The sequence below is a fragment of the Macaca mulatta genome, chromosome 15 (genome assembly GCF_049350105.2).
Source record: "Macaca mulatta isolate MMU2019108-1 chromosome 15, T2T-MMU8v2.0, whole genome shotgun sequence".
Taxonomy (NCBI): Eukaryota; Metazoa; Chordata; class Mammalia; order Primates; family Cercopithecidae; genus Macaca; species Macaca mulatta.
Genome location: NC_133420.1, coordinates 21,305,709 through 21,317,995, shown reverse-complemented (window position 1 = coordinate 21,317,995; position 12,287 = coordinate 21,305,709). Strand labels below are relative to the sequence as shown.

The following is a 12,287-nucleotide window of genomic DNA, read 5'->3' as shown; positions in this document are numbered from 1 at the left end:
GGTTCAAGCGACCCACTCGCCTCAGCCTCCCAAAGTTCTGGGATTACAGGCGTGAGCCCCCACTCCCGGCCGACCTCTCGGTTTTGTTTGATGCTGTTGAGCACCTGCTCATTCTTATAACTCCCTGACTGGGAGCTGCAGAAGAGGTGAGCGTCTGATGCCCGTGGCCTAGTGCAGCTCCTGGTCTCTTCCTTCCTCCCTCCTCCAGGTACAGGGTCGTAATTGGGGCCTTCCTTCAGTCTCCTTAGACAGTTCAGCCTGTCCATTCTCATTAACCAGAGGCCTTTGTATGGGAAAGAAGTCAAAGAGTGTTGGGTTAACTGACCACAATTGCAAGCATTAAAATAAGGATTTTCTGTCTATGGATGCTAGTCCACAGACACTGGATGCTATGGTCATAGGCGCAGGCACAGACCAATAAAGAGTCTTTGAAAATGTTTTAAAAGACAGCCAAATATTTCATGAAACGGTGGTACCACAATTTTTTTAACCTGTCCTCCACTGTTTGATGGTTCATCTGATTCTAGCTTTTGGCTTTATAAGCAGTGCCGTGATGAATTTATTGTTTACGTAAAAATATCATGAATCAGAAATAGTTGCATTTTCCAAGCCATTAACCAACCCAGTTGTGAGGATGAGAAGGAGAGAAGTGACAAGGCTTCCTGGAAGTTTCCCCGAACTATCCCTATTGTAAGTCAGAATCAGATCAACAAGTAGATAATCTTAGAGGATTTTCCCTAACATTTGTTAAGCACTCATTGTGTCCTGGGCATTGTTCTCACGCCTGGGGACGTGGTGGGAAGAAAAGGCGTGATGGAGATCATGTTCTGGTGATACGAACACAAGTCAGACAGCCCGGTGGAGTGGAAGGGCACCGCAGGGAGGAGGCAGGTATTATAAGAGTGGGTATGGGGGTGCCTCCTCAGAAGGGTGGCCTGACTGGGGAGGGAAGCCAGCCGCTGAGGTCTGGGGACAGTGGCAAGTGCAAAGGCCCTGAGGCAGAAACAAGAGCAGGGGCTGGAGGGACCAAAGCAGCTACTGAGGTTGGCGGACGTGAATGCAGGGAGGGTGGACAAGACGCGGTCAGAGAGGAGGGAGGGGCTGGAGCTGGCAGCACCTCTCAACCATGGGCGGGTTTGGATTTCATCCTGATGCAGAGGAAAGGCGCCACGGGTTCTGTTGCGGTGCTACACGGAGGCCCTCGTGAGCCGGACTCTCAAATAATGCCAGGGTGGCAAGAATGGGGAGAGTCGGAATAGGATTGAAGCTCGCGTGCTTGTATGTGCTCACACATGCCTGGTTCCGTGCTGTCAACCCTGCCTGGATGGTGGCCCTCTGTGCCCTGGGAGGGAACGCACCCTTGCCAAAGGCCATGTGGCTCCCTGGTGCTAGCGCTGGAATTTGGACCCACATCCAGCAGACTCGGGGCACTGCCCTTAACCACTACAACTGGTTTGCCTCCCTGGGTGTGCATTCGGGCCATTGGTCGTCCAGCTCTGTATATTTCCCTGTAACCTGTCGGGATCACTGAGCTAGTGGGCGGCAGAGGTGTCATGTCCCTGGCATCACTGATTTCAAAAGGGCCTTCAGGAGGGACCCTGTGGCCCGGATTTAGTCGTCTCATTTTATATACCCGATAGTGAAGCTGAATTGGGGTAACTCTGACGTAGCAATAACCACCTCCGGAGAACACATGGACTGACCTCTTCATTCATTCCTGGCTTTCCCTTCATCAACTTTACCTCCCAGGGCCTCACTTTCCTATTCTGTTAAATGAGAATAATTACTCCTATCTAAAAAGGTTGCTGAGGGGATGAGGCCGGGTGATATATCGAGGCCCCCCAGCCCAGGTCCTGGCAGGTGGGGCTCCACCCCACACTGGGGAACTGGAATCTCATCTCGCCTGAGACCCAGCTGATGGCAGAGCCTTCCTCCTTGTCTCTCACTTTCAGACTAATCTGACACCAAAGCACCCCTTGGCCACTTCTCCTTCAGCAGGTGACTTGTCCTGTTTAACCACAGGTCACCTGTCCCTGGGGCCCAAACTGTTCATTCTCATTAATGGGAAGCCTTGATGTGCCTTTCTGTCCTGTCCCCATGTCCCCTGCTTCCTGTGTCCAGGAACAGTGGAAGCAGAAATGCAGGGGAAGCTATTTGCTGTGTAGGGAGGAGCCCTTCTCCCTAAAGCTTTTTCTGCCCAGGGGGCCTTCCCACCTGCTACTCTCTGACTGCCGTCCCTTACCCACTCTTGCATCAGCTACTTTAGCTGGAGTATTCAGTAACCTGATTTCAATTCAGCAGATCCCTACTGAGCAGTTATTCTGCAAAAGATACAGTCAGCCTGTGACTCGAATCCTCTTTTAATTTCACATTTGCTGCATCAGGCACACATTGTCTATAGTGTATGAACAGAAACTTTCTTTTTTTTTCCCTCTTGTAAATTCCTGGTTGCTGCTGCTGCTGATTTCTTCTTACCCATACCGGGTTTCCTCCATAATGGAGAGGTGAGATTCAGGGTATACAACAGAGACCCCTGGAGTCTAATTGGGAAAATACACACAGGGAGAAAATGAAACCCCGTCTCCACTAAAAAAAAAATACAAAAAAAAAAATTAGCCGGGCGTGGTGGCGGCGCCTGTAGTCCCAGCTACTCGGGAGGCTGAGGCAGGAGAATGGCGGGAACCCAGGAGGCGGAGCTTGCAGTGAGCCGAGATCGCGCCACTGCACTCCAGCCTGGGCGACAGAGCGAGACTCCGCCTCAAAAAAAAAAAAAAAAAAAAAAAAAAGAAATGATAGAGACTAACAGCAGTTCATGTCAAAAAAGAAACCCACGAGTTTTCGTGGGCCAACTGCAGCACTTGATTTGGTCAACAAATGGTCAGTAATTGTCTACCCTGTGACAAAAAAGTATCCCGGAAAATGAAGTACAAAATTGATGATATTTGGCCCTGCTCCTGAGGAGGTCACAATCACATTGGGGACAATTTTGTATCAGATGACCAAAGTGTCTTGTGACACCTGGAGTGGGGTGAGAGAAGACACTCGGGCATCCAAGTCAGTCTGGGGCAAGCCCAGGAAAGGTTTTACCAAAGAGGGGATGGTTGGGTGGGATCTTGAAGTATGAATAGGAGTTTGGAGAGTAGGTAAGGAAGAATGGAGATTCCTAGGAAGAGGGAGTGGCATGGATAAAGAATCAGTCCTAGGCATGAGAAAAACAAGGCCTGTTCAGAGATTAACAAGGCTTCCACTCTTCCTGGAGGAGAGGGGAAGTAAGTAGTGGCAAGAGGCACAATCTGGAAGCGGGGCTGGTGTGCCGGGGATGTGGAAGTGTGTGGAGGGAGAAGACAGCTAAGCCAGGAACCTTGCAAACAGCAACCTCGCAAAGGTTGGAGGTGAAGTGGGAGTTGGGGCGGGAGTGGTGGGCAGAAAGAATCATTTCCAGTGAAGGAAGAGAACTTGTGGCAGGGGGTGAGTTGCAGGGCGAGCCACGGAAAATCTGAGGCCCTGGAGGGACAATCAAGTTTGGTCCCAGACATCAGTATTGCATGGGGCAGCTTGAGAGCCGGGCCCCTTGATTTCTCTGTTGTTCATATACTTTTTTGTTGTTGTTATTGCTCATATATATCTTTTAAGTCCTAAATTTCCCCAAAACTGTCCATTTAGCGGGTGTGTGGCAAGTCATGTTGACAGGAATGAAGTCTCTGCACAAAGTAGGTGGTGAATAATTGTAGGCTCGTGATCATTTGCTGCTACCATTCCCATCCCCACTGGCATCTTAGTTTTATTTCCTCACTCTCCCACAGACGGGCAGGGTTTTGAAATTGTAAATTGGATCTTGGCACATTTCTGCTTAAAAATCCTTCCAGAGAAAGGCAGAACCGATGCTGGGCTCCACGTGGCCTGGCCCCACCTTCTTCCTGGCCTTCTAGGCCTGGCAACCCTGGCTTCCTCCTAAGTCTGGAGGAAGTCAGACTCCCCACAGAGCCTCAGGTGCACACCCCTCCTCCCTGCTGCATCTCTCTGATTTCTGCCTATCTTCAGTTCCCACCTCAATGTCCCTTCCTCCGGGAAGCCTTCCAGGGAGCCTCCTCCTACCCTGCCCTTCATAGCACTTGAGTCTTCCCACTTTCCATAGGAAATTATCACACTCGTAAGCAAGTGTTCAGGTAACTTTATGGATATTTTCGTATCCCCCTGCCTGTCCTGCCACCACTGAGTCCCCCGTAGATCTGTGTTGATGCATATTTGACCACCCAACAGCTCAGCCGCCCCCATTTTCTCCTCTGCCTCCTGGCTGTCTTCTTTGCCATCATCCATGTCCACCTGGCTCCCAAAGTTCTGCTAATGCTCCTGCCTCCTCTGTGAGCCTCCCTGAATGCTTCTAGCCCCTGGAGTATTTACTAGACTGCACAGATCGCTCTGCATCCTTGTTAGGTTGCGTGCATCTTTTTAGGGCTTTGGAGGCTTAGAAATCTTAGTCTGGCAAAATGAAGCAAAATACTTTCCTGGCTCCTGGAAATTCCCTCACTGGTAGAGTGAGTGCAGTTACAGCACCTAACCCTAGATCCTTTTGGTCACACACACAAGGCCCTGTGCTCAGAAGGGCCCCACCATGGGTTTAATGCTCTGCTGTTGCCGTCTTGAAATTCTTGATAGCATTTGAATAAGGGCCCCATGTTATCAACACACCCTGGGCCGCGCATAATGTGTAACTGCTCCCATACCTGCCTCGAGGGGCGTTGTGAGGAGCCACAGGAGGATGTGTGACACCTGCAGTCCCAGGGCTGGCACCTGGTGATGCTCTCAGCAGGGTCACCTGTCATCATTTCAGTTCTGCTCAACCACAACCACAGTCGATAATTCACTCTTCTGTTTGCTCAGCTTCATTGACTAAGTGCTGTGGTCAGAGACATTGATGAACTGCTGAAAACCCTTCTACAGCTGCTCGTCGCCCTCGCAGGGTTCCCAGGCCTGGCCAGCCTTCAGATTCACCGCTGGAGCTTGTTCAAAGTAGATTTCTGGGCTGCACCCAGCCAGGCCCACGGGATCGGACTCCCCAGGGTCAGGGCCTCTGAGTCTGTGTCGTAGCAAGTTCCCAGGTGACTGACGCCTTCATTAATGCCATGACGGGAGTTTAGGAACCTCCATCCTAGGAGTTTGAACCCAAGCCTCTTGCAATGGTGTTTGGCGCCCTTTCCATCTGGCCCTGGCTGCATTTCTAGCTCCGCTTCCGACGTGTGCCCTAACCCTATGGGGAAGTGCTGGCTCTCTCGGACTCCCCGGTGGGTGCCTTTCACTCCTGTAACATCCCTGAGGGGTCCTGAAGCCCCATTCCCTTTAGCAGAATATATTGTTCCTTCTTTTCATGTTTACCAGCACTCAGTTTTTCTTGTTCCCCGAGCACATGTCACATTGCACTGTGATTTGTTTCTGCACCTTTATTCCCTGCAGCCTGAGCTGAGGGAGCTCACCTCTGTACCCTTAGTTAGCAGCAGTAACAAAGAATATTCAGGTTCCCTCCATGCAAGCCAGTGCACCCAGTGGACACGTTTGCTGTGCATGTGTCTGCTGGTTCCCCGAAGCCCCGAGCATACGGTTGGTGCTTGGTTCAGCCTGGCTGGGCCGTGGCTGAGTGTCCGCCATGAGCTCTCACTGTGCGACTGGCAGACCCAATGCCTTCACAGCCCTTGGTGGTCACCTTGCCCCTGGAAGGGTCATTCCGCTTCCAGCTCAATCCTGGACCTGTGGGAAGATCCCCTCCCTGGAGAGCCTTTCCTCCCAGGACCCTTTTTTTTTTTTTTTGAGACAGAGTTTTGCTCTGTTGCCCAGGCTCGAGTGCAATGGCATGATCTCAGCTCACTGCAACCTCTGCCTCACAGGTTCAAGCGATTCTCCTGCCTCAGCTTCCAGAGTAGCTGGGATTAGTAGAGACAAGGTTTCACCATGTTGGCCAGGCTGGTGTCAAACCCCCCCAACCTCAGGTGATCTACCCGCCTCGGCCTCCCGGAGTGCTGGGATTACAGGCATGAGCCACCGCGCCCGGCCCTGCCAGGAGTGTCTATGCACAGCAGTCATTCTAGAAGGTCACACATGTGCTGTGTGAAAAAGGCACCCAGTGATTGACGGCTTACTTTATGTGATAAGCGTTGCCTCCACCAGTCTCTTCCTTTTCGGAAATGTCGGGTGTGGCCACAGGTTAGGCTCTGAGCTATTGCAGCACAGCCTCCAGTCATCCCACCAAGAGGTTTTGTTCTTGTTTTTTCCCCCGGACCTGTTGGGTTTTAAATATTTTCCTATTCGTTTAATTTTTCTTTTCAGCATTCACTACAGGCAGCTGGTGACCATGCCAAATGGATTGTTTACTTTTGACTAAATGCTCACTTAGGCTGTGTGTTCTTTGTAAGCTTTAATGGCTCACGCCTGAGCCATCAAAGACCGTGCTGTGTCTGTCTGGAAGGTGCTTTCCTGAGCACCTACTGTGTGCGCTGCCTGAGGGGGAACACACAGACACAGCAGTTGAGAGCGATGTGCCATTCTGATTTTCAGAGGTCATTAGTCTCCTGAACTCATAAGGCAGTAGTAATTCCCAACACCTTTATTTACAAAGGGCTTCATGTGCAGTGATCCTCAGCAGCCCTGCGGTGTAGGAATGGAAGCATTTGCATGGCTCCTGGAATAAACCAAGGCTGGTGTTCAGTGCCTGGGTGTTACGGTCCCACTGGTGCATTTTGCCCAGTGGGCAGAGATCTGGATCAAACCGCCACCCCACAGAGTATCTTGGGCCTGCTGTAAGGCTTGGGACATACTTTCTTCCTCTTGGATATCCTTTCTAGTATGGGGAAAAAAAGGTGGCTGTGATATCTAGAAACTTTCAAATTCCTTGAGAGGACTTGAGCCCGGTGGAGGAGTCACGCTTGATTGAGAAGGAGGCGCTGGCCAGAGCCACCATCTCTGCCCGCTGCTCTGTGCTGCATTTCAGCTGTTGATGGTGTCAGTGCTTCCTGAGTCTTGCGGAATGCTCCTGTAACCTCCTTTCTCTCCTCCTTCTGTTCCTCAGGCACATCTCTCTAACACTTCCTGCCACCTTCCGAGGCAGGAACAGCACCCGGACGGACTACGAGTACCAGCACTCCAATTTGTATGCCATATCAGGTACGTGGAGCCACTGTGCAGGCCAGCTACGGAGTCTGCGTCCCGGGCACCACCTCCTTCCACACGTTCTCTGCCTTCTCATGGGATCTGTCTGCCTTACCTCTCTTTTCTTCCCTGCAAGAGGCCTGTTCCCTGCAGGGACCAGGCCTTCCCTTTCCTTTGTGTCGCCTCGGAACTTAGAGAAGGGCCAAATACTCAGCATGTTTTGAAACTAATGATGAAAAACAATGTGTGGATTTCACAGACTTGAAGGGAGGTTTCCAGAGAATACTCGCCACATTGTTCCCCTGCCAGACCCCGGCAGGCTTCCCACGGGGCCTCGAGAGCAGCGCCGAGCTGAGCCCTGGTCGGCTCACCCTCCCATATCCAAGTCTGTCCTCACCTCTCATTTCTCACAGCCAGGTTTGTGGCCACAGGGTACACTGGCGGTCTCCCCTCACACCCCTGGAGCATGAGTCTGTGGTTTCTGAACTCGGCCTTGAAATTGATAGTGTTACCTTGGCGGGAACTTCATCAGTCCTAGTTTTCCTTTTCACCTTCACCCAGGGAGGGGAAAACTTACAAGCCTTATTACAGAATTGAGATTCATTAGGTGCTTGGCAGCACAGGTGACTTGCTAAGAGCCAAGGAAACCCACAAACTCGCCTCCGATTATCCTGGGCCGCCAGTCAGGGGTGTTTGTATGTAAGGGGAAAGTGGCAAATCGGTGCCACTTACCAGCACACACCCTTAATGGTGAGTGACATTTTGAACACAGGAACATGGCATTCATTCATGTACCATAATGAATCGGTTATTTAAAAGGTAATCTTTTTTCTAAAAATTGCAACTACAGGTTACTAAATAGATGAAATAGAACAATGGCATAATTCTTGTCAGTATTAGTTTTTCTCGTTATGATCACTCCCTAATAGGTTTGGAAGTATAAGCAAAAGCCAGTTGTTCCATTACTGGGTGACATTCCTGCTGGGAAGGGGAGGAACAGGGATGTTCTTAAGCCCCCGTCCCTGGCTCCACTCCAGGAGCCAGGCTCTCCAAGGGGAGAGCGAACGTGTTTGTCTAAAAACAGCATCTCCAGGGAGAATTTCTTTTGTGCTGTGGCTATTTCAGCAGAGTCGACAAGGAGCATAACAAGTGTGGAAAGATGACCTATTTTGTAGAAAAGCTGAATATTTCCCCAGATGCTTAGTGGCATAGAGGTGCAGAACAGGCCTGTGGAATCCGGCAGGGCGCCCCCATTCAGAATGCACACAAGGGAAGCTCCATCAAAACGGATGACTTTTTTTCTGCAGCTCGCAAATCTTTTTCCAGCCACAGCGTTCGGCTACACCCACTTTACCTGTGTTCTCTGATGGCTTTCCCAGCTGTTGGCGTTTCTGCAGGAAAGAGCCACGGAGTGAAATCTCCTATGGTTTGGCAGGAACACCGCTGTCTGCCTCTGGACCGCTGCTTCCTCGCCCCGCAGCTTTGATGAGGTGTTGTCTGGGTTCATTTCAGCTGTTAGTTTAGCAATACCAAGGTAACAGCCTCAAGACACAGGGGAAGCCATTCAGAAACTTCCTGTTACATTTATGTAAGTGGCAGTCAATTGGATTTTATCTTCCAAACAGAGGTAGTCGAGGCTGCAGCCCCCGGCAGCAGGCAGTTTCAGGCCTCCTCAGCGGCTGCAAGCACCAAATTGCTCTGCCAGGGTCTAGGACCGCTTCGTTGTGTTGCTGCCAGAAATACCCTGCAGGACCTGCTGGCTCCAGAAGGCCTGCAAGCTCAGCACTGGGCAACTATGGTGCAACTGGGAAGCCTGCCCGCCCACCCACTGGCAGCCTGCCTGCGAGTCGTTCTGGCTAGGAGGGAGCAGAGACCACCCCCCTCACCCCCATATGAACGGTATTTGGCACCGAGTGGCCTATCTCAGTTTGGTATTGTGAAGTTAGGGTTTCCACTGGTTTCTTCCAAAAACAGTTAAGGCAAAGTGTGCCCCAGACCCTAGCCCTTGCCCAGTACCGATGCCTTGATAGCTGGAGTTCTGCTGATAATGAAATGAATCATCAAACCGTTCTGCCTCTGAACTGGCCCTGGCACAGGTTCACTGCAGACTTCAGGAGCTGAGCCTTTGGTGCAGACTCCTGGCGTGCCCTGTGTCCCTCCTGAAGACATTCGATTACTGCTCCCTTAGTGTTCCGTCCCTTCCTAAGAGAAGTAGATTTCAAAACAGTGTAATTAGAAATTTGAAAAACAGCCCACACTTAACGTGTATGTATGGTTGTTGAAGTGTATTAACTTTTAAATGTTCGCTCAGTGGTATACCTGCTAGTAGATCCCTTTTCCTGTATCTTTCACTAAGACAGTTGCTCCCACCATGCCTGCTAAGGGTGAGACATGGCGCATAGTTGCAAGAGACACCAGTGGAGACGATATGTAGACCCATCCCTGGCACACAGCAGTGCTCGTGATGTGGTCATGGAAGGAAGGAAGAGATGAAGGAAAGCATTTAGCCCCCTGTCTGCCTTGCACAGGAGTACCCTCCCAGACCCCTGGGCCAGGTAGCCATCCTGATTTGCTGCTTGAATGCCTGCGGTGTCTGGGACCACCACCTCCTACCAGCCCACCCATCCCTGTGAGATGCTTCCTCGTTAAGATGGGCTCTGTCTTCCTGTTTTTTCACATCCACCCAGCGATTTGAGATACTGCGCATTCTGCTGGCCAAAATCTGCCAGGTGTTCTACACAGTCCAGTCATATCTCTCTCTTGACCACAGAAGTGGGATGAGGAGCTCTTTCTAACTCAGTCCTGAAATCCTGAGATACTTGTGGCCTGCGCTCTGCTCTCTTGTACCCTAATCCAAACGGCCACGAAGCCAGCATCCATCCTCACACTTGTCCTAGCAGTATCTCCTAGAAAATACAGATGTGCAAAAAGATTTATCCACAAGGATAAGCACTGCCACTTCTCAAAAATAATACTTCAAGACAGGGGCGAGAGGTGGATAGATCTTAAATGCCCCAAACAAAGACGAATGCTTAAATTACAAAACAACCATACAGTAGCCTTAACTTTTCAGCCATCCAGAAGTGATGACTTAGATTAAAAGATATATATGAATATTGTTAAGTGGAAAGAAAAACAGGTAACAAGTCAGAATGTGCAGTGTGATCTCATTTTAAAAATTACATCTAAGCTGGGAGTGGTGGTACATGCCTGTAGTCCCAGCTACTCGGGAGACTTAGGAGGGAAAATCCCTTGAGGCCAGGAGTTCGAGGCTGTAATGCGCTATTATGATGGCCTTTGGAAATAGCTGTGCACTCCTGCCTGGGGAACATGGATCTTGTCTCTTAAAAAAATTAATTAATTTTTTTAAATTAACAAAAAATACATCTAAAGGTCTGGAAAGGTCCACGCCTAAGTGTTTATAGTGATTTTCTTGGGACTTTCCTCTTTTTTTGGCCTCTTTGCAGTTACTCATTTTCCATAATAGCATGTGTTGCTTTTACAGTAAGAAAAAATATAGACCTGATGTGAACGTGTCATGTTCTTGGTAAACCCTGCTGGCCTGCAGGATCACCATTTTCTCCTGAGCGCTCACGAGCCGCCTCTGACTCATAATATGCTTTCAAAGTTTACTGCAGATCATTTCCAGACCACAGATCAATAATTTTCTTATTGTCACTTTTAGAAAATATGATTTTTTTTCCCCTGTTATCCAGTCCCCTGAAATCACCTTTTCACTCGAGTTCCTCAGAGATCACTGTCTGTAATTCCAGCACCATCCTTTACATCCTGCTGTCCCTCTGGATGTGGACTGGTCAGGCAAGCAGTGGGCTGCTCCAGCCACCTCCCTGCCTTCCTTGCTCTTCACGTTCCCCATCACTGTGTCGCTCTGTAGGGTTTGAAGATGGTTTTCCCTAAAAAGATAAAATGATGGTCGCTTGGCTTGGCTCACTCTGTTATCCATCTGGATTAGGGTTGGCAAACTAAAGCCTATGGCCCAATCCCATCCACAGCCTGTTTTGTATGACCTGCAAGCCAAGGATGGTTTTAATATTTTTAAATAGTTGGACAAAAATAAAAAGAGTAATATTTAGGGACATGTGAAAATTATATGAAAAACTTTAATGTTTGTAAATAAAGTTTTATTGCAACACAGCCATGCCCAGTCCTTGACAAATGGTCCTTAGCTGCTTCACATTCCAATGGCAGAGTTAGCTGTGTGCAGCCAACACCGGATGGCCCACACATCCTAAATATTTACTCTCTGGCCCTTTACAGAAAACATTTGCCAACCCCGGTTAGGGTCATCACTCCTAAGCCATGGGTGCTATGCATCCTCTTTCTTGCTCTAAACAAAATATTTAAAAACAATCTTTTTTGATGTTTCTTACCTTGCTGACTGTAGCTTTCCTGGTGCTGGTCTCACTGGTGTGACCCCTGTAGCTTTGTGCTTTTGGTTTTTTGAGCATGCCTTTAAGATCTTATGTCTTCGGAGAGACCTCTTCCGGGTCATGTGGATTTCTCTTAAGTTCTACTCCAGTCCCAACCCTGGGATTTCCTGGTCAGGACTCTTAGTGGCTGTTAGTTTTCTTAAGAACATCTTATCTTTCCTGAAAAGTCTTCTATTTTAGTCCCAAATGGTGCCACCCTACCTTTCTTTTCTTTGAATTTTTTATATGTTTAGATGTCTGCCCATTCATTCATTTCTCTTTCATCTATTCTAGAAGGATTTAAGGTAGCTCCAGAAATACATATGGCCAAATGGAAACGGAAGTGAGGAAACACAAGTGAATGGAAACAGGATAGAAAGTGGGCGTGGCTGTTTGCAGGGGATATCTAGATTAGGTTCTGAAGCAGAGGGCTGTCCCTTAGGGATAAGAGAGAAACAAGCTAGTTGCTTTGGAAGAATTAAACTATTCTCTTGAGCCCGAAGAGCTGTCCTTCCTCATAAACAGGGCCCCGTGGGTCAGCACTGACTCCCACATATGCATTCCTTGGAAAACTGAATAAAATGAGCAAAAAAACCTCTGCTGCCAAAATGACTGCTTTTGTTTTCTTTATTTCTTTATTTCTGCACTTTCCCACATTATTGCCATATGAGTGTTAGTCCTACGGATACATATTAAAACTAGTAGAAATCTCAGAGGACG

General features: G+C 49.2%; 1 protein-coding gene and 1 non-coding gene across 12 annotated transcripts in view; both read left to right on the top strand.

Annotated features, from left to right (window-relative positions):
- The window catches only part of MVB12B (multivesicular body subunit 12B), a 181,442-nt gene that overhangs the window by 89,241 nt on the left and 79,914 nt on the right, over positions 1-12,287 (top strand). For 7 of the 11 annotated variants that reach the window (XM_015116818.3, XM_077967968.1, XM_077967972.1 and 4 more), the window contains one exon: positions 7,058-7,152. The exons of 3 other annotated variants lie outside the window; for them this stretch is intronic. In XM_015116818.3, the coding sequence (XP_014972304.3) occupies positions 7,058-7,152 (95 nt within the window). Of the gene's footprint in view, positions 1-7,057; positions 7,153-8,444; positions 12,177-12,287 lie in introns of those variants that run through there. One more of the 11 variants, XM_077967971.1, reaches the window with a different exon arrangement.
- On the top strand, positions 12,101-12,194 carry LOC114672902 (small nucleolar RNA SNORD116). The gene has a single exon (XR_003723431.2). It is a non-coding gene; the product is annotated as a small nucleolar RNA SNORD116 (small nucleolar RNA).